The 26836-nt window shown below is 46.7% G+C and overlaps 1 protein-coding gene across 2 annotated transcripts in view; it reads right to left on the bottom strand.

Annotated features, from left to right (window-relative positions):
• Positions 1–891: 891 nt before the first annotated feature.
• The window catches only part of HMGXB3 (HMG-box containing 3), a 63022-nt gene continuing 37077 nt past the window's right edge, over positions 892–26836 (bottom strand). For both annotated transcript variants that reach the window (XM_073649779.1, XM_073649780.1), the window contains 8 exons: positions 13825–13955; positions 12127–12258; positions 8750–8934; positions 7988–8207; positions 6952–7085; positions 5699–5815; positions 4628–4837; positions 892–2235 (listed from right to left, as the gene is read on the bottom strand). In XM_073649779.1, coding sequence (XP_073505880.1) covers positions 1756–2235; positions 4628–4837; positions 5699–5815; positions 6952–7085; positions 7988–8207; positions 8750–8934; positions 12127–12258; positions 13825–13955 — 1609 coding nt within the window. In that variant the 3' untranslated portion in view covers positions 892–1755. The remainder of the gene's footprint in view (positions 2236–4627; positions 4838–5698; positions 5816–6951; positions 7086–7987; positions 8208–8749; positions 8935–12126; positions 12259–13824; positions 13956–26836) is intronic.

Raw genomic sequence — 26836 nt, 5'->3', positions numbered from 1 at the left:
AGATTAGAGACCAGGTCAATGCCACATAGAGTTCTAACATCTCTTCAACAACTGTTAAAGAGGAGACTTTGTGCAGCAGGCCTTCATGGTAAAATAGCTGCTAGGAAACCACTGCTAAGGACAGGCAAAAAGCAGAAGAGACTTGTTTGGGCTAAAGAACACAAGGAATGGACATTAGACCAGTGGAAATCTGTGCTTTGGTCTGATGAGTCCAAATTTGAGATCTTTGGTTCCAACCACCGTGTCTTTGTGCGATGCAGAAAAGGTGAACGGATGGACTCTACATGCCTGGTTCCCACCGTAAAGCATGGAGGAGGTGTGATGGTGTGGGGGTGCTGTGCTGGTGACACTGTTGGAGATTTATTCAAAATTGAAGGCATACTGAACCAGCATGGCTACCACAGCATCTTGCAGCGGCATGCTATTCCATCCGGTTTGCGTTTAGTTGGACCATCATTTATTTTTCAACAGGACAATGACCCCAAACACACCTCCAGGCTGTGTAAGGGCTATTTGACCAAGCAGGAGAGTGATGGGGTGCTACGCCAGATGACCTGGCCTCCACAGTCACCAGACCTGAACCCAATCGAGATGGTTTGGGGTGAGCTGAACCGCAGAGTGAAGGCAAAAGGGCCAACAAGTGCTAAGCATCTCTGGGAACTCCTTCAAGATTGTTGGAAGACCATTTCCGGTGACTACTTCTTGAAGCTCATCAAGAGAATGCCAAGAGTGTACAAAGCAGTCATCAAAGCAAAAGGTGGCTACTTTGAAGAACCTAGAATATAAGACATATTTTCAGTTGTTTCACACTTTTTTGTTAAGTATATATAATTCCACATGTGTTAATTCATAGTTTTGATGCCTTCAGTGTGAATGTACAATTTTCATAGTCAAGAAAATACAGAAAAATCTTTAAATGAGAAGGTGTGTCCAAACTTTTGGTCTGTACTGTATATATTTTTTATTCCTGGGCATAAGCTGCTTTTACACAAGTGTATATTTCATCTGTATGCCATCTGCTTCTTTTCTGCTCACATGAGCGTAAAAAATAGGCGAACTGTTTAAAAACAGCATGTACAATTCTCATCCACTTTGCAGACGGAAAATGCTTAAAACACAGATGCATCGATACTTGCATCCAATGGTATTATTTTCTGATCTGTTTTTGTGCCCGATTGACAATACAATGAAGGCAAATGACGGATGCAATATTGATGGAGTTCTCGTGATCCCGTTTCATCATTTATCCCTATCGCAGATTACCATTACAGACGTTTTTCGATATACTCGTGTGAAATAGGTCAATGTTCGTGGTCCAACACCGGCTGATAAGAGGAATGAGTGACCTCGCTGCTATCAAACGCAATGGTCTCAGCAGATGTTAACAATATGTATATATATTTTAACATTATTAGGTTGGGAAAACTTTTATGTATTAAAAACTGTGTTGAGGTTTTCAGTGCAATGCAAAATACTATATTGAAAAGGGATTTATGAGCTTAAAAAAACATTGCAGACAGACCCAGGAGATGACATCTGCCGGCCATCCCATCCCCTGGGCATGAAACCGACCTGTCATTTCACCAGATATGGGCATAACAAAGGGCTTTTTGTTCATTTCCCACCGTTCAAGGCAGTTTTACGACCATTCCTAGTCCCTAGAACTGACGCTCTCCGGGAACCTGATTGTCTCCATAGCTTGTAGGGAAAAGTATGGACCCTGTGCTGCTCAATACTATTACTTTTCAGGCTCGATCACACAGAACTTGGCTGTTCCGACAAAACGTCTTCCTCCAAAACATTGTCTTCTAGTTCGGTCCTGATTTGGGCCACGCCAAGTCGGTAGAGAGTGTCTCTGATCACCACCTCTCCTGGCTGGCAGCTCTGGACAATGTCGTGGATCTGTCGGTTGACAATCTCTCGGCTGGTCAGAAAGTCAATCAGCCTGTTGTAGAGGTAATAGTGTGTGACGTTGTCAAAGTTAATGGGGTGGTGGCGGATGACACTGGTTTTGCTGTCTCCGATGGCGGTGATGATTGCACTGTAGGGCTCCATCTCCCGGCACAATGATAGTGAATGGTGGCGAGCGGTCGGGTCACTGGCTCCGTTCTGTTCTGCCACTGCGTGAACGATTCTTCGAGACTCAGACTTGGTAACGGGATGGAAAATTGAAGGATCGTTGCCCATCATGTCCACGCTGTAATGTAGGTCTAAGAGTTCTGGGCAGGACACGTACTAAGACACGGGGACAATATATGAGATGTGAGATGGATAAGGAGATTCACCTATAGACATGGGTCATTTTTGTGACAATACTTGGGTAACCCGACCGAAATAGGGTTCCATTTTTTTTGGGATTTATACATTTTCCAATCTACTTCATGTATCAATTCTTTACAGTTTTCAAGATCTCTGCTTGCTGTATTTCACTGAAAGTCTTCTACAGAGAGGAGCCGATCATCTTGAGTCGGACAGATCTTCAACCTTAAACTATTTTTTTTGCTTATATAGTGCCACATAAACTGATATAAAAGAGTAACTAAATTTTCATAGTTTTTTAAAATAATTTTGCCAAACAAGAAACGTTATTAAACTTCATTCCCATAAAAAATTGCATGTAAGTGACTTCCAACCACCTACTTTTCCCCAGTTTGCTGACCTTTGGCTGCACAGATATCAGTATATATTCATGTGGAGTACAGCTGATGGCAGTGATGGGGCAGCTCAGCAACAATGTGTCTCATTATCTCTGGCTATAAAGCCCCCGTCTCACATAGCGAGATCGCTAGCGAGATCGCTGCTGAGTCACGGTTTTGGTGACGCAACAGCGACCTCACCAGCGATGTCGCTATGTGTGACACTTTGCAGCGATCAGGCCCCTGCTGTGAGGTCGCTGATCGCTGCAGAACGTCCTGGACCATTTTTTGGTCTTTGCCCTCCCGCTGGTCAGCACACATCGCTGTGTGTGACCAGCGGGAGCAGCGATCAGGCTGGTAACCATGATAAACAGCAGGTTACTAGGGGCGCACGCGCACTTAGTAACCCGCTGTTTATCATGGTTACCACTCTGCTACGGTGAGCGGGAGGTTACCGCTCACCGTAGCAGAGTGGTAACCATGATAAACAGCGGGTTACTAGGTGCGCGTGTGCCCCTAGTAACCCGCTGTTTATCATGGTTACCAGCCTGCTCCTGCTTCAGCAGCAGGCTGGTAACCAGGAGCAGGACATCGTGGAAAGATTCTTTCCACGATGTCGCTGCTCCCCTGATCGTTGGTGAGCCTGCCTGTTTGACAGCTCACCAGCGACCACATAGCGACGCAGCAACGATCCCTGACAGGTCGTATCGTTGTCGGGATCGTTGCAGCGTCGCTAAGTGTGACGGGGCCTTAAGCAACTGCAGGAGATCGATCTGATAAGCAGAAGACTCCGAGGAGGAGACAGGGGCTGAACTGACTCTTTCACTGCTATGATCTGTACTCCAAATGAGCAGCTGAAGGCAGGGAAATAGACTAGGGAAGAAGCTGGGGTTTGGAAGCCACTTTTTTTTCACAGGAACAAAAGACAAATCCCCTAATAAAGTGATTTGAAAAGCTTTGCAAGTTTCCACATTTGACAATTATTTTAAAAAGTTTACTTTTTACAGAATAATCAGAGGTTTCTGCGTATACTTGTTTTAGTTGATGGGTTATGTTTGGGCTGTTTTCCATCGTCATTCCTTCTGATACGGCTTCCCTAATGCAGACTACATTTCCGATGATGCTTTTAGTCTTATCATATTGATCACGCTCCTTTCTAATAACAGCAGTAATGGATCAGTGACACAGAGCTGGTGTCCTGACTCCCCGTGTACACATTAACGCATGTACTGGACTGGTTGTCTGACTAGGGATCACAATATCCACCTTCCTATAATGAAGGAGGGGGGAGGTGGTATAGACATAACTGAGGTGGTTTGAAATAAATGACTTAGCGAGAATACTGATGGTAAGTTAGTAATAAAGGTGCAAAAAAGTGTTTATTGAAGGTTTACATTCAATTACAACAAGCAAAGATCTTGAAAAAGTTCAGAAACTGTTATGGAAAATTGAAAAATATTTTATTTGTTTTGCTAAAATGTGTACTTTATAGGGAACCTGTCATGTAAAATAATGACATTAACCTCCTCCAGATATGGGGCTAATCTGCAGGTTAATAGCGCTTTAACACTGTGGCGCTGACACTGAGAGCCCCGTTGCCTGGAGGAAATTAACTTTATTTCCCCGGCAGCATTTGGCCAGTCACAGGGGCCACACCGGAATGGTTTCAGTCTCTGCTCAGTGTATAGAGAGTGAAGGCTGTAACCGCACCCCAGGCACTGACTGACAGCTGGTCCTAATGTAGAGCTGGCTGTCAGTCAGTGGCGGGGGCGCAGTTACAGCCGCTGTTCTCTATATACTGAGCGGTGATTGAACCCGTGCCGGCGCCACCCCAATGAATGAAGCCCGAATGCTGCCAGTGGAAATAAAGTTAATTTCCTCCCGGCAGCGGGGCTTCAGTGCCGGCAGTGTCAGAGCTATTTACCTACAGATTAACAATAGTGTTATTTTACATGACAAGGTCTTCTTTAATAAGAAATGAATCCATTTACCTTTGCGGTCTCTGACGGGTCTGAGAAACATCCCTGATTCTTCCCCCACATCTGTCGAGTCAGATCTAGATGGCAAAGATCGGCACAGAGAGCCACCTGTGTTGCCATATCTACTACATAGACCGGAGGCCAGTGCCGTGACGAGGCCAAGAGATCCACGTGATCCCGGGGGCTTTCTCCGCGCACAATGTATTTGGATCCACAAACCACCTTAAAGTAAAAAAACGATGGACATTATAGTCCTATACTAATATGGCAGCCACTGTCACCATCATGTTCTTACAAATCAGACTGGAAAAGTGGGGAACCCCGTCTTAGGATCTTCACACAAAAACAATTCTAGAGGAAACAGCAGGACTCTAATCCGCTACCAGCGAATCCTATCAGGAGATCCTCTTCTACACACAATAATAGGGTGGAGTTTCCCATATAGGACCCTCATTTATCAGCGAGTCCAAGCACATAAATATAGCAACTTTTGTTCTAGAGGACCCGGCAGATCCATGGATTAAATAGACAGCCCACTAATTATGATAAAATCTTGTAATGCTTCCATTTCTGTGTGTTGGCTAATATGTATACTTTATAGGGAACCTGTCATGTAAAATAATGTTATTAACCTTCAGATATGGGGTTAATCTGCAGGTAAATAGCATTCTGATACGGTGTGGTGCCAGCACTGAGAGCCCCACTGCTGGGAGGAAATTAACTTTATTCCCCCCGGGGGAACCGGGCACTAAGGGTTGGGTTCCCTATAACTCTGGAGGTCTCTGCAGCAGGACGAAGGGAATAAAGGGGGGGTCTCCTTTATAAATTTTTTAATTTGGCAAGCAAAAAAATTTGGCTTGGGACTGCTCCTCAGTATATCATGTGGATGACCAATATATTAGTTATCCAGGTATATTTGATGTAAAACAGCAGCCCAGCTGTCCATTGGTGTCCTCTGTAGGTAAAGACGCCATATTAGTATCTGGGAAGGCCAGAAGGGAGTCGGGTGGTGAAGGCCACCGGCCATTTGCTTCTTTTTTCCTCCTTATAGCTGGTATATTTAATGACCTGACATTATCTTACCTGATGTGGGCAGACTTTATAGAGTTTCCCCCCAGTTAGATGAACCGGAGGTTGTCGGATCTGCGTGCCATTCTGTACAAACTCAGAAAGAGCCAGGATGGAGTAGCACATGCTATCCTATAGAACAGAAAAGAGTGTATCATCAGTATGCCATACATATAGATTCATGAGAGCAGAGTGCCCCAAACTGCTTCATTTTCAGGGTCCATTTTTAAGAGGTTTTTCAAAAAATCGGTTATAGTAATTACACATCACAAGGATGTGCTGTGCCGTAACTTAAAGAGGTTGTCCAGTGAAGAAAAGTTATCCCCTATCCTCTGATAACGAACAGATCAGGGTGTCCGACTGATGGGACTCCCACTGGCCGGTGGCTATCCCGACCAGTGTGACAGCTGCATAGAAATACATGCTGTCGCGCTCCTGTCGGGAGAACCGACAGCCAGTCTGAGCATTGCGTTGCGATCCTGGTCCGAATTATTTGGCCTTCTGGCTCTTCCCATAGGATAGGTCATCAATATCAGTTTGGTATCAGCCCCGCTGATCAGCTGCTCCCGATGCCAACAGCGGCCAGAACTGCTCAGCTGCAGAGCGGAAAAGCGCACCTACGAAAACCGAATAGTGGTCGCGACCAGGTACCACCCCAATTCGAAAGAATGAGAGTGGATCTGTAGTATCCCGTTACGGTCAAAATAGAGTGGACAGCTGTACTGTTCTGCTTCATAACTGATCACATCCGGCCACTGGTGGCACAGATTACAGTTAGTTGGCGGTGTTGCCAGGTGTCACACCCCCACCGATCTAACATTGATGACCTATCCTAAGATTAGACCATCAGTACAAAACTACTGGACAACCCGTTTAAGAGGGGCACGCCATTTAACGAATCAGTCGCGTCTTACAAGTGGCATGCGCCTCACCAGAAATCTGACTCTAGTCAGAGACTGGAGTAAGAATTCTGGTGTAAGGTAAGCCACAACTGAACATGTATTAGACGGACAGGCGTTGCCTTGTCCCAGTATTGCCCTTGCTCTGCCCCCTTTGTCGGAGTTGGACAGGACTGGCGTTAAAAGTTGAACAATTTTCATGTAACTTCATGTTCTGCCACTTAAACTCAAAGTGTATTAAAGTCAGCAAACTGGCATGAACACTTTGATAAATTGTCCCCTTTGTATTTAGAAGTAAAGAGGATTTGATTTTACAATGGAAATATGACATTACTCCAGGAAAGGAGCCATGTGAGTGACAACCTTCACCTTTGTATCTGTGATGCCAAAAGGAATCCCACACAGCGTGAGCATCTCCTGCAGCTCTTCAGTACGGAGCTGGTGTAAGTCGTCCAGCTTCAGGGTCCCGTCATGAAGAAGTCTGGCCAGAGCGCTGCCGTTACCTGCAACCCCAAATCAGAGGAGACAAAGGTGTCAATGGAATATTGCCCGGCCCCCGAGCGGCTCATAAGCCTCGTTTCATCCCTCTACGACCCATCATAAAAAAGGTGAGGACAGAAGAAAAAAAAGGCAAAAAGCAGCAAATATTTCATCCACAGTTTGGATCATTTATAATTGTCACTGTTGGAAAAACGTCTCTTTGTGTGAACAGGGGACGTAAAAATATGCAAACTGTATGGAGGAAAAAGATTGTATATTCCCATATAGTATGGGCTGTATAAAAGGACCTTAAAGGGGTTGTGCAGGTAGTTGTATCATCAATATCAGGTCGGTGGGGTCCAACACCTGGTACCCCCAACAGATTAGCTGTTATCTCAGAGGGCAATGAATGGAGCTCTATAGAATAGGAGCTGAGCTGCAGTACCAGCAGCAGCCACAGGGTATGGATCTGCGCTGTTCTGTGTCTATATTCCGCAGGTTGCCAGATCTCCACTGATCTGATATTGATGACCTATTCTAAGGACAACCCCTTTAAACAAGCATTGATTGACTTGTTATAACAGCGATCAGCAAGGATTATGGGCAGAGATCTGTCTGTGTCCATTAGGCTATGTTCATCTTCTGTTTCTGCCACACGATTGTAGCTCCGTCAGGATTTCTATCCAAACATAATTTTTCAGACGGAAACCTCGACGGAGCCACAAACGAGTATCCCAAATGCGGTGTGAACACAGCCTTAGCATTCTTTGCTGCCGTGGATCGAGGAACATTCCCTTTAAGGCCCTGCTTATAAAAAGTGCTCTATAAGGACCCTATATTTTGTGTAAATCTGAAAAACACAACATCTCTTAGACGTTGATTCTCCGATACCCGGCCCCTCCTGATGTCGGCAGTGAGTACTCACCTACCACCCTCTTTATTTCCAGATTCTTGAAGCTCTCGCTGTTTTCTACCACTGCTCCTCTCATCAGAGGAGGGAAGAACGGGGAGATGATGGAGGCATCGAATTTTGTGATAGGAATGCTGGTGGGAAAGGCGGCTTGTTCCAAGACTTCATTTTCCAGCATGGACCAGAAATCCTCCATGCTCACTTCATTAGTTGTTAAAAACTCTGGCCAAGTAAACTGGGGATAAAGGAGCAAAAGCAATTACAATGACCCAGTCATTTATACTTAAAGGGAATTTGTCACCGGGTGTTTTTTTGCTATTTAATCTGATAGTAGCATAATATAGTGGCTGAGAGCCTGATTTCAGCGATGTGTCACTTGCTCAGCAGGTTGTTGTAGTTTCAATACAATCAGTGTTTTATCAGCAGGAAATTATCACTACAGAACTAGGTCTCATATGCAAGGCGGTCAGGCTAATCTGTATAATCCCGCCCCCACCACTGATTGGCAGTTTGCTGACAGTGTACACAGGAAGCTGCCAATCAGTGGTGTGGGAGGGGCTATACACAGCTCAGGATTCTGACCACTGCCACATCTACAGCAGAGAAAACAGGGATTTTAGTAAAACTACACCGACCAGCCCAATAAGTGACACATCACTGGAATCAGAATCTATGCCCCTACATCATGCTGCTCTCAGATTCTTTAGCAAAAAGCAGCTGACAAATTCCTTTTAAAGGAGTAGTCTCAAGAAAGCCTGGTGGCAAAAATCATAGTACCTCAATGTTAGTCAGAGTCAATGTGTTCTCTACATTTCTCTGTGCAATTTCCACTTTTGGTGCCACGCCACATACACCACAGATCATGTCATTATAATCCCGGATAGTGAGGCACTCAAAAGCCCAATACCCACAGCTCAGCAGCTCCTGCAACGCCAGCAACTCTTCTGAACTCAGGATCTTCTCTGTGGAGAGAAGATAGAACAGAAGTTAAAGGATAACCTTATATTCCAATCACTTTTCAAAATAAGCTGACCTGTGTGTGCATGAGGAATATTCCTTATTCGACTTGTATTCTACACTTTCCCCAGCTTCCCCCTCTGTATGAGGTATCTGTTAATTTGCAATCCATTGTGAGCTAGTGGATGGAGACTAGTCGCTATTATCTTTGCCATACACAGCACAGCTCAGCACACAGGAGGAGATTCCTGCTCCTTATCCTTAGTTACCACACAAATAGAAGCAGCACCAGCATGGAGGACAATTTACAGGAGCAGTGTGCTGTGTAGATGTGAATCCATTCTAGGATGAGATAAAAGACTTGTTAGAAAGCTCAGCACAATCTTTCTATGTCTCCCTCTGCCTGTTTCCTCGCTCTGCTCCTCTCTCACCTCCTCCCCTTCCATAGATTACAAAGGGCTATGTCACATGACACCACAATGTGCTGGCATTTAGTCTCGTCAGAGAAAAACAGATTTAAAGAGAACCTGGCAGCTGATACATACTGTGCATGGATTGTGCAGCATGCATCAGAAACTAGCAGCATAATATCCGCCATGTGTCTAATTTTTAAATGCTGCAGCATTTCAGAGAAAAACATAGCTTAAAAGGGACCAAGCTACACGGGAGACTAGTGGCACAAGCGCGTCCCCGGCAGCATCCCCCCGTCCCCTGCCAGTGACTGAGAGGTCTCTCCCTGAGTTTGTGTATAGGGAGAGATCTGGTACTCCAGGGAAGCGGGCGGGGAGAAGCCGCAGGGGACCCGCCTGTCTGACAAGTCCCTTACGTTTATAAAGGATGTATCCTATGCACCACTCCGTATCCCATGCAAACTTGATACAGCCCCTCCAATGGGTTGTGAAAACTGCATTTAATCCAAGAATCTAAGGCACCGGGTAATCACTGTTCAAAAAAGTTTTATTAACACCAATGTGTACACAGGAAAAATAGCAACGTTTCGGCCACACAGGGCCTTTATCAAGCCAAGAAAAAAGTGCATAATCACATAACACATTACAATACACTGAAAGCTGCTCAATGCCATTCAGCCTGAGTCTTTACAGCTGGCTCACTCTCCATCCCCCATGTCTCCTCTAAGCTAGAATCAGATCTAAGTGTATAACTTCATGAAGGGAAAGAGGGGCTAGAAACTGACTTCACAGTCCTGGGTTTGACCAAAAAGAATAAAATCAAGCTGAAAGAGATAAATAGCTAATGGATATGGAGACCACTGGAAACTCTTTTCTTAAATGCATGTATTTTGGGCTTAAAATAATTTTTGATAAGAGTATCATTAAAAATTTTGCAACACACGGCTTTTACAGGCTGTTTGTTTTCCTGTACATTGCTGACTGCAGAATGAGTTCCCTGAAGAACAGTCAGCGAACCTGTAACTTTTTTTATCCGTTTTTTTTTTTCTAAAATCCACAGTGCAGATTTATGACCTTTGTGAACTTTGATGTGGTCATAAATCAGCTAAAAGGAGCTCAGAACAACTTTCTGATGGATTTCAGTTAACTATGTGCTCAATTGTTCAATAAAAAATTATTGCAAAAATTATTTTAGTTCAAAATACAGTATTTTTCGGTCTATAAGACGTACCGGACCATAAAAAGCAGCTAAGTTTTAGAGGAGGAAAATAGAAAAAAATTGAAGCAAAAAAAGTGGTCATGGTGCATTATTATGGGGGAGGAGGTCTGCTGATGGCACTGTTATAGGGGTAATGTCCCCCATTTCTGTACTAATATCCCCCATCCTGGTATATATAGGCCACCCTTCCTGTTATACTTAGTCCCCATCCCCATCCTGGTATACATGGTCCCCCATCCTGGGATACATGGCACCCCAATCCTCATGCTGGTATGCATGGCAACCCCTCATCCCCATCCTGGTATGCATGGCACCCCTCATCCCCATCCTGGTATGCATGGCACCCATCATCCCCATCCTGGTATGCATGACACCCCTCATCTCCATCCTGGTATGCATGGCACCCCTCATCTCCATCCTGGTATGCATGGCACCCCTCATCCCCATCCTGGTATGTCAGCAGCTGATCTCACAGTGTAAGCAGCGCATGACATCACTGCCATGCACTCTCACACGCCGAGATGAGCTGCTGGAATAGTCACAGCTCTCCACGCCCGGACTATTGGCGTGGGGAGTATTGAGTATTCATTCCCCTTAATAGCACGTACAGTGTCAGCCGCAGCCGCCGGCTTCCTGCAGCAGCTGGGCGATCACGTGTACCCGTTAATAAAGAGCATGAATATTCACTACTCCCCACGCCCATGGGAGTGGGGAGCAGTAAATATTCATGCTCCTCAATAGTGGGCACACGTCACTGCAGAGCGGCTGCAGGAGCCGGCGGCTGCGGCTGACACTGTGCGTGCTATTAAAGAGCATGGGCGTGGGGAGCAGTGAATATTAATTTTCTTTAGCAGCAGGGCACAGTGTTAGCAGCAGCAGGCGGCTCCTGCCTTCTGTGACTGGCTCCTCTGCTGCTGCCGCCCCTCCCTCCCCCATCCACAGTCACAGCAAGTATAGTACATTCGGACTATAAGACGCACCCCCCACTTTCGTCCAAAATTTTGGAGGAAAAAAAGTGCGTCTTATAGTCCGAAAAATACAGTACATACATTTAAGTTGAAAAAAAATGGTCCCCAAGGGTGTCCATATCGTTTACAATGCTTCATCAAAACAATTTGTAAAAATGGTTTTTAATCACACGATATATACAATCATACATTGCAATAATAAACAAGCAAAAGTGTCTATAGCCTTTAAAAATCATTAAACTGGGCAGACTGATTCATGGGACTCCGTGTCCTTCAGCCACGTCAGTAGTTTAAAGAATTTCTTACTTTTGGGTGACCCCCGGAGTGGCTATTGATTGTACTTGCATGGCGTCATCTGTGAATCACGCTGCAATGATGACGTGACACTATCCAGGCTAATAAAAAGCTGTGCCAGGGATCCTGGAAGGAAAGACATTCGGGAGCTTCCCGTTGAGCAACTACTGACTTAGTCAATGGACCAAAGTCCCGCAAATTGATCCGCCCATCTCTACTCAGGAAGACTGATGCAAGTTTAGGACATTATTAGCGATTGGCACCAAGGTGATAACACTACACTACATTTACTCTATAAGCTTTTACCTGCTTGACTCTGCACTGACTCCAAGATGTTGCTGATGGACGTTTTGGGGTCTTCTCCTATTTTTATTTGGTTTCGGATAGAAAAAAGAAGATCTATACTGACCAGAAGCCTGTTTCCCACATTGAAGAGTCCTGATAGTGAGAATGGAAACATTATAAGGAAACTGTTCATGAAAAAAACGGCATAAACATCTGATTAATTGTAGAATTTTACTGGAAATTGGAGGATTGCAATAATGACAGGTGTGGGAAGACTCAGATGAGTGGTGTAAGAAGGTCACACTTATTCTTATGTTAAGCCACCCGATTATTTACTTATCAGTCCATCCATCCAGCCTCATATCTATCTAGATATCTATTCTCATATCTATCAATCACATATCTATCTATTCTGTATCCATCTATCTATCCATCCATATAACTCATATCTATCTTTCTTTTTTGAAACGTTAGATTCCTCACCACTCACTGCAGTAAAGATGAGCAGGATATAGGGGCTCATTAAAGCACCACTTCAGTGTTTGCTTTTTTCCAGCGCTGGAGTGGTGCTTTAAATGTAAGCCCCCTGCCCCATGCTCACCCTGCAGCATCTTCACCTTTTTTTCAGTGCAGCTCCGGTCCCCCCGGTCTTGTGAGCGCAGCTTCTAACTGGCCAGAAGCTACATCACAAGAGCACAATGCAAGTCTATGAGGCCAGGACAAGCCTCCCATAGACTTGTATTGTAAAGTGACCTCAGCACCGCTCCATGAAACACTGGAGCTGTGAGCAGGTCACTTTTCGCTGGAGACCGACAGCAGAGGCTCGGGAAACAGATGAAAACGCCGGCGGGCGAGTATGAGACGGGGACTTACATTTAAAGCACCACTCCAGAGGTGCAATAAGAAAACCCGCTGGAGTGGCGCTTTATATGAAACCACAACTGGCACGTAACATAGATGCAAGTCATATATGGAGGGGGTTACTAGGTTTCTAAACTGCTATTTCCCCTGTAAGGATCAGCAAGACAGATCTGTAGTGAGACAAACTGTGTGAACGGTGTAAATGGGAGAGAATTTAGAGTGGTCCGGGCAAGAGTCACATTTGCTGCGTTATTCCGTAAACGGTCACTTTTCCAGAGCACGAAACACCCATCTCGCTAGGATTTACACCATAGCATTAAGGCATGAATTGGTGTCAATCATTTTATAGACAAAGACATATAGACACTTTCCAACTTTTGAGACTTCTTATACACTGGGTAAATGTCCATGTATCTAGGATTCATCCCAAATGGTGCATGCAACCACCAAACCACATCCCCCAAAAAATTATAGATTTACATCAGGTTTCCAGTAGAATAATGCACCAGACCCCAAAAATTAATTGCCACACATGGATGTAATGGTTCTTCCTGTAGATGGCACTGTCAACATCTGCTGCAACGGCCAAGATCAGAGTTCTCTCTGATCCTTGCAATTTAAGCCCATAGATGATGCTGGCAAGACCCATTTTATACTTATTTCATGATCAGGACATGTAGTCAAGAGTGGTTGAATCACTAAACTAAATATAAATGTCTGTATGTGTATGTTATATCTATCTATTTATATGCATAAGCGTATGACCTAAGAGCAAGGTTTAGTATTGTCCATATCTACTGTATAATCTGCTCCAGTGAACCTTATAATAAATGTGCATTTTTTTTTTATCATACATACCGGTATAGATGTCACTGAAGCTGTGCAGTGCCAGACAATGGGGGTTCAGACAGACTTTCACCTGAGCGGTCACCGGCTGCAGACGGGTCGCTGTTAATAACCAGCAGTCCTGAGCGCCGGCCGCTGAGTTACTAGACAGGAAGAGCAGATTATAAAATTACAGTTTGTTCAAATAAAGAAAAATCTAAGTTTCTTCTAGAGCAGAACCCAGTATTGAGCCTAACACTTAGCTGAAACGCGTTGGGACTACCATGCTCTGTGGATTAGTATTCCGTGTTTTGTCCTTGTGACATGGCTGCTTTTATACGTTTCCAATAAAAGCTATATTTTAATGAAGATCCGCTGGATTATCTGGTGCTCTCTTTTTCCTTGCTCTATATTCCAAGGATGATTGGGATCCTATCATGTCTGGCTAATTAAGATGGGGGAGCAATGTGACAAAACAGCTTCTAATCTTAGTTACCCAGACCACTAGATTTGTTAAGCCAAGAGAAATACACTATTATCTTTGTGTTGACTTTTGAATGTGTGTGTTTTTCCTTGGCTGGTCAAGACATACCAGTATTTGTATAAAACTGAATGTTGACTTCTCTTGGTCAGGAAACAGTAGTGTTTGTTAAAATGCTAATTATATATTGTTCTAAGCTAGCTAGTTGTTGATTTACAAGAGCAGGGGGATACCAATTATGTAAATTGATTAAATTTGTCGGGGTAAAAGAGAATATATATATTTTTTGTAACTTTTATACTTTTGTAACTTTTATACGCTTTTTTGCTAATGTACTACCCACCATTTTGTGTCTTATAACAATAAGCTTTCCTTGCTACGTATTACTTAAATCGAAACTTAAACTAAGACAGTTCCAGTGTTGCCAAGACTTATTTCAGAGAAACTAAACAAGATTATAAGCTGACGGCTGCAATATCTGCCCAGAGACTGAGATAAGGAGATGTGGACCAATCAGGAGTGGCCAAACACTGGACTTTCATGGCTTACCCCGCCCCGGACAACCCCTTTCCCCTCCCCATTATGTAGTGTATTTAGGTTTGTGCATGTAAAAAATAAACTCAGAACATTGCTGAGAACGTTGTCTGTAGTAGTCTTTTGAGCGTGCTCTGAGTTTGAACCAGCTTGTTGTCTGACTCATTCTTTGAATGGTTGACCCATGCTCATAGCCTTAATTTGGAGTGACTGGAGGACGAGTGGAATGTCATCACGACCCTCACAAATGGCGCTCAACGTGCGGCGTGGCTAGCGGTACGCCGCCCTCCCGGACCCATATTGCTGACTTCCCTGGTGGTGACCGCGGTGGCTGAATTTGAGGCCTGATCAACCTCCATCGAACACGGTAAGTTGAGATATATATTATATATGTTTCACTTGCCTGTGTGTCAGCCGCAGCGGTTCCTGTTGGGTTGTCAGGTTGGATCTGGGTGGGTGATCGGTCGAGTGGTGAGACCTCAGGCGTCCCGCACCACGTCCTGAACCAGCAAGTGTTAAAACGAGTGACGTCGCATGCCTGCGCGTGCTCGTGTGAACACCATCTCCTCCTCCTCCGGTCACTGAACTCTCTTTAGATAGCTGCCTCCCGTGATTGATAGTCGAGGTTTCAAAGCATTCCTGAATTGTAGTGTAAGGGAGAAAGAATCTGTGACGAATTGAGGAGTGCTCTTCGTCTAACACAGAGACTGCTGTAAAGTCAAGGTTAGGAAACAGTGTATTGAGGTGTCTCTACACTGTCGGGTGGTGCCGTGGTAGGAAAGGAGATAGATTGAGGTGTCTCTCTATCTCTTCAGTGTATTGAGGTGTCTCTACACTGACGGGTGGTGACCTGTAGTCAGGGTGCCGTGGTGAGTCGCACTGTAAAGTCGCCATTCAAGGCTAGGAAAGGAGTTAGATTGAGGTGTCTCTCTATCTCATCAGTGTATTGAGGTGTGCTCTACACTGAGGAGTGGCGACCTGTGGACTGCACCAGTGATCTGAGTCGCGACAGATCATTGCATTCTATAAGAAAATGTTGCGTATATTCAAATTTGAAAGATCTCGTAAGTTGCGGAATGCTGCTATGGGAGTTAAGCCAATTAGTGGAGTTACGGGAAGGCAAGAAGGCAAGAAGAATGTTAGGAATTTGTATAACATGATAAGCTTATCCAGTACAGGCAGGCTTTAGCCTTCAGTGTAGAAAGAATGTGTTACACAGAAATTGGGAAAGCTGGGTGAGGACTTCTGCACCAGGCTCAAGCACATCTTAGAGTAGCGAGTGATTTGAAGTCTGAAGGCTGGAAAGAAGTAGATGGTGTGGGGGGGACAGAGAATGCCGAGCCTTTGTTCGGATACATGAAAGCTGCAGACTGTGATTTGTTATGTGCCCCCAAAATGGCCGTTGCACCTTTGATGCCTGTCACTACACCGAGCCCTCAGCCACCGCCCTATAATGGTGCCAACAACAAATCACCGGAGGGGTGGACGTGTCGGGTGTGTGGAGAGCAAAACCCACCTTGGGCGGAGTTCTGCCGTGTCTCTGGGGCGGGCCGCCCATGGCACGATGCCCAGCCTGCCTCCAAGAACAATCCCACTCCACCTCCTCCCTCCAACGGCCATCTTACTACACATTTTCCTGCCTCCAAGAACAATCCCACTTCCACTCTAACTCCTCCCTCCCACGGCCATCTTGCTACACCTCTTACTTGTTGTGGGAGGCCCGGAAAGCCCCAATCCGGCCTATATCCACTACTAGATCCGTCCGGTGCATATTACCAGCCACCAGCACAGGTGGAAAAGCCCGCAGTCCCAGAGCACCCATCTGAAACTAATGTGACACCCTCTGCTCCAGTCCACGATGCTGAGACGCTTCCCCTGTTTCCTATGGGAGTCACCCACAACCCTGGGGATATCCTCCTCAACTCCCCAGAATTTCAGGCCAGACTGCTCTCCCTCCGCCAACATACTGTTACTCAAGACGATACGGAGCCAGAGGAGGGATGGGCTCAAGATACTCCAGCCCCCCCTCCTTTACCCCATACGTCTCCTATGGCATCCTCCACCCCACATCCATTACCCGTACTCCGGCCCTTGCTCCAAGCAACTGCTGAAAGAACACCACCCCCCAGCCTCTCAGAAGTTTGGGACCCCTGCCGCTCCCGTAATCTAGTAGACCCATCAGGACGCCCTGTCACTCTGTCAATAGGCTATGGTGACATCCTTACACATCGGGTGGGGGCCATAGTCAACCCTGCAAACACTTGTATGAGCCATGTTGGAGGATTGGCTCGCAAAATTTCCCTTGCTGCTGGTTCTACTCTGGCTGCAGAATGCCAGGCTCACTTAGCCGAAAACGGAGAGCTTTCACAAGGCCAGACCTTAGTCACCCGTGCGGGTAAACTGCCCGCTGATGTCATCATACATGCAGTGGGTCCTATTTATGACTCCCGGAACCCTGAAGAGTCACGTTCCACTCTCGCATCTACCATCCGTTCAGTACTCCTTCATGCAGGAAAATTGAGTCATCAGGATATGCCCAGACGCACTTTAGCGATACCACTCATATCTTCTGGAATTTTCGGCTACCCACTCAGGCCGTGCATGGAGGAACACGTACTGGCCCTCAAGGAAGGCATAGAGACCCTCCCTCATGGATTGGACTCGATACGCATTGTCTGTGTCCGTAGTCCAGCAGTTCATGTTGCTATGCCTTTGGCCCTTGAGCTACTAGTGGCAACCTCCTCCCCGACACCAATTCCCAATGCGGTTCTGTTGCCTGAAGAATCCTCCCTAGCGGCCACCCCAAACACCACCAAGGAACAAGCGACGCTGCCCGGTCCTCAACAAGTTCCTAGACCTTTAGGGATGATTAAATATCAACCCTTTACCCCAGTACAAGTAAACACTCTGGTCTCAAAGCTTCCTGATCCCGATAAATCTCCCATGCAGTATGCTAGACGGTTGGACACAACCAGAGCCATTTATGGTGCAACCGGGGCTGATTTGGCAGGTATCACATCTGTGAAGGCCAAGGAATATTTCTTGCCTACTATCGAAAAGGCCATGGATTCCACAAAAGCAGGATCTCTTAGTACGTATGAATCCGGCCTAGAATACATGAAACAGTTAAAGGCCTGGGCTCAGGATCGCTTGTCAGATCAAGCTGGGTCTGTACAAGATGTTCAACAAGACCCTGATGAATCTGTGGAAAGATATGCTGCAAGACTCAGCATGCATTTTGAGGATCTCGGATACAGTCCTCACGTCAAGGCACAGGCCGCCCTGTTGGTTCAGGCCCTAGTAGATGGCCTACAAGACGCTCTCAGAGATGAAGTCCTGAGAGTACGGCCCGAGATTCGTTCTTCTTCTTTCAACGACGCGGTGGACATCGTTAAAGCTTTCCAAAAATCAATGCTAAAAATGGAAAAGGATACTAAGCCAAGGAAGAAAGCCGCTCCTGCCATGGTATATCAAGCTCATGAAAGCTACCCACCCCCTGGCAACCAACATGGAATCAAGTGGGTAATGGTTAAAGGCACAGGTGATGATACTCCTCCCACATATAGAAAACAAGGCAGAAGAGATGACAAGGGACCATCTAGAAACAGAGACAATCTCGTGATTCTGAAGGACGCATACTGTGTTGGGAATGTGGTAACCCTAATCACATTCTCAGAGACTGTCCAACCCGCAGACAGTACCATGACCGCTCATTTCATGACGGTCCACACAACCATGGACCTTCCCGTGAACCATCTCATCCACGCCAATGACGGCTCGGTCAACCAGTGTCCACTTTCCCGGCTACGCATCTTACGGCCGCCTGTGGGACTGTCACTTTACAGGTGGACCATCAACCACTGGAGTTCCTGGTGGACACTGGGGCGGCCACATCTGTCATTTCCTCTGCACAGCTCCCTCCTTCTGTATCCCTATCACCGGATACCCTCACCTGTGTTGGGGTGGAAGGCCAACATATTTCCTCTCCACTCACAGTCCCTGTGTCTGCAGGACCGTTCACCGGAGTACTCACAAGATTCTTGGTCTCTGAAACTTGCCCTGTCAATCTGTTGGGAGCCGATCTCTTAGAGCGGATGAAGGCAACAATTACCTTCGGAAACCATGGTATGGAGCTTCTTTTGCGGGACCCTCATTCCGAACAAGGGACTGAAGACCGCTGTGTTCTTAAAGCCTTCCCTCTCATGATGATGACCATACAACCTCACACTCTTCTTGATATCTCACAGTTCCCTCACTCTCTGTGGTCCAGTGGGCCAGAGGACGTCGGCCTCCTGCAGGTTCCCCCGGTCCGAGTACACCTCAAGCCTGGACACAGGTACCCACGGTTGCCACAATACCCCCTCAAGGCTGCACAAGAACAAAGCTTGGGTACCCAAATCGCTTCCCTCCTGGAATCAGGAGTCCTTGTCAGATGTGTATCTCCATACAATACACCCCTCTTTCCTGTAAAAAAGAAAACCGTTCCGGGAGAGTCTCCAAGATACCAGTTGGTTCAGGATCTCAGAGCCGTCAATGCAGCTACCATTTTAGAAACTCCAGTGGTACCTAACCCAAACACCCTTTTGTCTCAGCTGCCTCCAACGGCCACCTTGTTTACGGTGTTAGATCTGGCCAACGCCTTCTTCAGTATACCCTTACATGAAGATTCGTGGTTTCTTTCTGCCTTCACCTTTCAAGGAGCACAGCTTACATGGACCAGGACTCCGCAAAGAGCCCAGAACTCTCCTAACCAATTCACTCATTCTATGAAGTCTATTCTGGAGCCATGGGTTCAAGAGAACCCTCAGGTCACCCTTCTACAGTATGTGGATGATCTTTTACTCTGTGGCACTGAAGAAAATTTGCCAGAGATGTCAGCATCCCTATTCTGGTTTCTTCACTCAGCTAACTGTAAAGTCTTGAAAGGCGAAGTCCAATGGTGTCTGCCCAAGGTCATTTTCCTCGGACATTGAATATCACAAGGTGCTAGACATCTGACTGAAGAAAGAAAACAAGCCATCATGGATATCACCTTCCCAACCACCTATTCCGCTATGCAGACTTTCCTTGGCCTCATCACTTACTGCAGCAGTGGAGAATGTGTCATCAAAGTGGCAGGAAAAGGAAGAAGAGATGGGGGAGACCCTGCAAACCGTAGCTGTGGCGCTCACTAGAGCAAGAGCCAAAGAACAGCCGGCGGAAGACCATACAAGTCCAGCGGAGACACGAGTGGAATCCAGGGGGGTCAAGATGCCTGAAGAAAAATTGTGTGAGGAACAAAGGAAGACCCCCCACTGAAGAAGTCAAGCAATGGAAAGCGGCAGGAGCTGTGCTGGCAGGTCGCAAAGATTCAAAGGTCAACTCGACTCTTTACCAAGTGGATGGGAAGCCTTGCTTGCCTAGACGCATGTACTCAGCTGTGGCAGCATGGGCTCACGGGCCTACACACAGAGGAAAGAATCAAGCCTTGGCATGTATCAAGAAACTGTACTTTGCACCCGGAATCTCTTCCACTGTGACTGCGTACTCAAAATCCTGCTCTGTCTGCGCTACCTGCAACCCAACGTGTGGGGCACGGGTCCCTCTCCAACACCTGGCTAAACCAGACTACCCTTGGCAGAGAATACAAGTCGACCATATCCAAATGCCTAAAGCAGGAAAATAGGAGTACGTTTTGGTAGCCGTGGATATGTTCTCAGCCTGGCCCGAGGCCTACCCGGTTGTCAACATGACTGCTAAAGTCACAGCCAAGAAACTGATCACCGAAATTGCCTGCAGATTTGGAGTTCCCCAAGTCATAGAATGGGATCAAGGACCAGCTTTCACAGCAAATATCTACGAAGAACTCTGGAACATGTTGGGAACAGATTTGGGCCTCCACACTCCATACCATCCTGCCAGTTCAGGCAAAGTGGAGAGAATGAATTCCACACTCAAGACCCAGCTCTTGAAAATGACCTAAGATCATCCCCTCCCCTGGCCCGACCTACTCCCCATAGTATTGTATCATATCACACACACTCCTCAGGCCAAACATGGGCTGACTCCCTATAAAATTTTGTTTGGGACCCCACCCAAGATAGGAGAGATTAGGCCCCAAGAGTTGTCTGAAACACATGATAGAGTGGTAAAATTTGTGATTGCCTTGTCTAGAGAATTGACTAACACCCGCTCTCCAGTATCTGCTTCTCTCCCAGAATCTACAGGTGATGCAGTACATGATTTCATCCCAGGCGATCTAGTGTATGTGAAGAAGTTTGTCCGGAAAGACTGCCTCCAGCCGCGGTTCGAGGGACCGTACACTGTGCTTCTCACCACCCCGACGGCTCTGAAGCTTGAGGGCAAGAGCACCTGGATTCACGCCTCCCACTGCAAGAGAGACAGAACGAGTCTATAAAAGATGACTACCTTCTTCTATATCCTTTCCATATGTTTACTGTCTGTCCCAGGGTGGACAGCTACCACACAGGGGTAGATACCTCCTTCTTCTCAGGTTGGTTGGGAGGGCTCAAGGGATTCCTCCAACAAGTTTGTCTAGTAATGGGAGGTCTACTAGTATTGGGCCTGGTGGTCCTGTGCTGCATAGTCCCCTTATACAGGAAAGCTATAACCAATGCTGTCCCAACCTCCGGGACCTTTCTGAATCAAGAGAAGATATGGAGAAATACACTCCTTTGAACAAGCCTGACCAGCCCCCCCATGACAAAGTCCAATTGAGAGATTTAGTTTAGGGACAGTTGGGAGAACTCCATGTGTCACCCAGGATAGGGCTCGATTGTCTGGGGGCGTCCCATAAGGGGGCAGCTTCTAAGATGATTGGGTGAAGAAATCCACCTCCCCTCTCCCCACACATGGACAGTCTCAAAGGCCCCGAAGCAAGGGAAAGCTTAGTGTTTAGGGGGGAATGTCGGGGTAAAAGAGAATATATATATTTTTTGTAACTTTTATACTTTTGTAACTTTTATACGCTTTTTTGCTAATGTACTAACCACCATTTTGTGTCTTATAACAATAAGCTTTCCTTGCTACGTATTACTTAAATCGAAACTTAAACTAAGACAGTTCCAGTGTTGCCAAGACTTATTTCAGAGAAACGAAACAAGATTATAAGCTGACGGCTGCAATATCTGCCCAGAGACTGAGATAAGGAGATGTGGACCAATCAGGAGTGGCCAGACACTGGACTTTCATGGCTTACCCCACCCCGGACAACCCCTTTCCCCTCCCCATTATGTAGTGTATTTAGGTTTGTGCACGTAAAAAATAAACTCAGAACATTGCTGAGAACGTTGTCTGTAGTAGTCTTTTGAGCGTGCTCTGAGTTTGAACCAGCTTGTTGTCTGACTCATTCTTTGAATGGTTGACCCATGCTCATAGCCTTAATTTGGAGTGACTGGAGGACGAGTGGAATGTCATCACGACCCTCACAAATTCTTAAGCAATGAGACCTGAGCCCTGCACCTTTCCCCCCTGACCTGTGACTGATGACACAGTAACATAAGTTGAATAAAGACCTAGGTCCATCAAGTTCAACCTTCCTCCCCCAATTGTACTCACTACACTAACACTACACTAACTTACTAACTAACTGGGACTAGGCCTCACCAATGTGCTATTATTACCATTTACCACATATGTAAATATAAAAAGGGTTTTTCTATCAAGGAGAATCAGACAGACACTTCAGGACAGTAGTTTTGGTAGCATGACTCCATCCAGAGAGACACAGATTTTGATTCTAAAGGATTACAGCATAAGTGTACACGGCCCTGACTAGAAAGATACAGATCTGCTCCATTGACCATCAGTAAACCCATGGATACATTTAGGGAAACCAGGTTGGGACAATAAGGTCATCTGGCCCCATGCATATGTTGTTTGGGGTTGCCAAGTTATGACCATCTGGTCACCTGGAACCCATGGAGTTGTTCAGAGGCCAGTGTGGGTCCCTAGGGTCTCCTGGCCTTGTACCTGAATAGACTGTAAGCCTCCAAAGCTTGCCGCTACCTCCTCTCTGTGGGGGCCCGCCAAAAGAGGGGGACCACTGGTTGAGGTAGTTGGACCTAGAAGTCCCAAAGTCACAGCTGATCTATTCTCGGCGGGTCAGCGGAAGTGTGAGACTGTGTAATTTTGCACCATCTTGGGTATTTGCTGGGACTGTTATGTATGTTTATTGTCCGTTTAGTGGTTCAATAAAAAATTGCCACACTGTTTTACACTCATTCTCTGTTGTCTGAGTAATAATAAGAGCACGGGTATTCACAGGAATGCTTTTTTTTTACAGTCGAAGTATAAGGGTGTTTGCGTCGGTTAGTCCATATACTCCGGTTTCCTCCCACACGCCAAAGACATACTGATAGAAAATCTAGATCGTGAGCCCCAATGGGGACAGTGGTGATGCCTGTAAAGCGCTGTGCAATAGGAAGGAGCAATAATAATACTAATAATAATAATGGGCAATCCATATACAGTGGGAAACGTTGCTGCCATCCCTCAAAACAACACCTTGTGGAATACTTCTGACAAGGGTGTCCCGGATCCCCCGTGTGAATGGATCAGTAGTGAGCATGAGTGACTACTGCTCCATTCACTTCCATAAGTCTATGGGAGCGGTAGTGCGCATGTGTGACTACTGCTCCCATACACCCTGGATGGAGTGGTGGTGAATAGGGTTGAGCGAGTATGTTCTGTCCGAGTATGCTCGGGCCGAGCTCCGAGTATTTATAGCTGCTCGGTGATAAGGTTAAATCGCTCCCGTGGGCATGATTTGCAACTGTTTGACAGCTTTATTACATGTGAGGAATGTGTAAGAAATAGACATCCCTCACATGTAATAAAACTGTCAAACAGTTGCAAATCATACACAAGGGAGCGATTTAACCTTATCACCGAGCAGCTGTAAATACTCGGAGCTCGGCCCGAGCGTACTCGGCGAAAGGGTTAATAGAACATACTCGCTCAACACTAGTGGTGAAGCATGTGCATTAATGCTCCCATACACAGTGGATGGAGTGGTAGTGAAGCATGTGCATTACTGCTCCCATACACAGTGGATGGAGTGGCGGTGAAGCATGTGCATTACTGCTCCCATACACAGTGGATGGAGTGGTGGTGAAGCATGTGCATTACTGCTCCCATACACAGTGGATGGAGTGGTGGTGAAGCATGAGCATTACTGCTCCCATACACAGTGGATGGAGTGGTAGTGAAGCATGTGCATTACTGCTCCCATACACAGTGGATGGAGTGGCGGTGAAGCATGTGCATTACTGCTCCCATACACAGTGGATGGAGTGGTGGTGAAGCATGTGCATTACTGCTCCCATACACAGTGGATGGAGTGGTGGTGAAGCATGTGCATTACTGCTCCCATACACAGTGGATGGAGTAGTGGTGAAGCATGAGCATTACTGCTCCCATACACAGTGGATGGAGTGGTGGTGAAGCATGAGCATTACTGCTCCCATACACAGTGGATGGAGTGGTGGTGAAGCATGAGCATTACTGCTCCCATACACAGTGGATGGAGTGGCGATGAAGCATGTGCATTACTGCTCCCATACACAGTGGATGGAGTGGCGGTGAAGCATGTGCATTACTGCTCCCATACACAGTGGATGGAGTGGTGGTGAAGCATGTGCATTACTGCTCCCATACACAGTGGATGGAGTGGTAGTGAAGCATGTGCATTACTGCTCCCATACACAGTGAATGGAGTGGCGGTGAAGCATGTGCATTACTGCTCCCATACACAGTGGATGGAGTGGCGATGAAGCATGTGCATTACTGCTCCCATACACAGTGGATGGAGTGGCGGTGAAGCATGTGCATTACTGCTCCCATACACAGTGGATGGAGTGGCGGTGAAGCATGTGCATTACTGCTCCCATACACAGTGGATGGAGTGGCGGTGAAGCATGTGCATTACTGCTCCCATACACAGTGGATGGAGTGGTGGTGAAGCATGTGCATTACTGCTCCCATACACAGTGGATGGAGTGGTGGTGAAGCATGTGCATTACTGCTCCCATACACAGTGGATGGAGTGTTGGTGAAGCATGAGCATTACTGCTCCCATACACAGTGGATGGAGTGGCGGTGAAGCATGTGCATTACTGCTCCCATACACAGTGGATGGAGTAGTGGTGAAGCATGTGCATTACTGCTCCCATACACAGTGGGTGGAGTGGTGGTGAAGCATGTGCATTACTGCTCCCATACACAGTGGATGGAGTGGTGGTGAAGCATGAGCATTACTGCTCCCATACACAGTGGATGGAGTGGTAGTGAAGCATGTGCATTACTGCTCCCATACACAGTGGATGGAGTGGCGGTGAAGCATGTGCATTACTGCTCCCATACACAGTGGATGGAGTGGTGGTGAAGCATGTGCATTACTGCTCCCATACACAGTGGATGGAGTAGTGGTGAAGCATGAGCATTACTGCTACCGTACACAGTGGATGGAGTGGTGGTGAAGCATGAGCATTACTGCTCCCATACACAGTGGATGGAGTGGTAGTGAAGCATGTGCATTACTGCTCCCATACACAGTGGATGGAGTGGCGATGAAGCATGTGCATTACTGCTCCCATACACAGTGGATGGAGTGGCGGTGAAGCATGTGCATTACTGCTCCCATACACAGTGGATGGAGTGGCGGTGAAGCATGTGCATTACTGCTCCCATACACAGTGGATGGAGTGGTAGTGAAGCATGTGCATTACTGCTCCCATACACAGTGGATGGAGTGGTAGTGAAGCATGTGCATTACTGCTCCCATACACAGTGGATGGAGTGGCGGTGAAGCATGTGCATTACTGCTCCCATACACAGTGGATGGAGTGGCGGTGAAGCATGTGCATTACTGCTCCCATACACAGTGGGTGGAGTAGTGGTGAAGCATGTGCATTACTGCTCCCATATGCAGTGGATGGAGTGGTGGTGAAGCATGTGCATTACTGCTCCCATACACAGTGGGTGGAGTGGTGGTGAAGCATGTGCATTACTGCTCCCATACACAGTGGATGGAGTGGTGGTGAAGCATGTGCATTACTGCTCCCATATGCAGTGGATGGAGTGGTGGTGAAGCATGTGCATTACTGCTCCCATACACAGTGGATGGAGTGGCGGTGAAGCATGTGCATTACTGCTCCCATACACAGTGGGTGGAGTGGTGGTGAAGCATGTGCATTACTGCTCCCATACACAGTGGATGGAGTGGTGGTGAAGCATGTGCATTACTGCTCCCATACACAGTGGATGGAGTGCTGGTGAAACATGCACAGTGGATGGAGTGGTGGTGAACCATGCGCACTACCGCTCCCATACACAGTGGATGGAGTGGTGGTGAAACATGCATACTACTGCTCCCATACACCATGGATGGAGTGGTGGTGAAACATGCACACTACTGCTCTCATACACAGTGGATGGAGTGGTGGTGAAGCATGCGCATTACTGCTCCCATACACCCTGGATGGAGTGGTGGTGAAACATGTACACTACTGCTCCCATACACAGTGGATGGAGTGGTGGTGAAACATGCGCACTACTGCTCCCATACACAGTGGATGGAGTGGTGGTGAAACATGCGCACTACCACTCCCATACACAGCACAGTGGATGGAGTGGTGGTGAAACATGCGCTCTACCGCTCCCATACACAGTGGATGGAGTGGTGGTGAAACATGCGCATTACTGCTCCCATACACCCTGGATGGAGTGGTGGTGAAGCACGTGCACTACTGCTCCCATACACCTTGGATGGAGTGGTGGTGAAACATGCACACTACAGCTCCCATACACAGTGGATGGAGTGGTGGTGAAACATGCACACTACCGCTCCCATACACAGTGGATGGAGTGGTGGTGAAACATGCACACTACCGCTCCCATACACAGTGGATGGAGTGGTGGTGAAACATGCACACTACCGCTCCCATACACAGTGGGTGGTGTAGTGGTGAAACATGCACACTACCGCTCCCATACACAGTGGATGGAGTGGTGGTGAAACATGCACACTAC

Source organism: Phyllobates terribilis, unplaced genomic scaffold (assembly GCF_046119375.1).
Source record: "Phyllobates terribilis strain yellow unplaced genomic scaffold, ASM4611937v1 Scaffold_10__3_contigs__length_209671492, whole genome shotgun sequence".
NCBI lineage: Eukaryota > Metazoa > Chordata > Amphibia > Anura > Dendrobatidae > Phyllobates > Phyllobates terribilis.
This window is presented reverse-complemented; position numbering and strand designations above follow the sequence as displayed.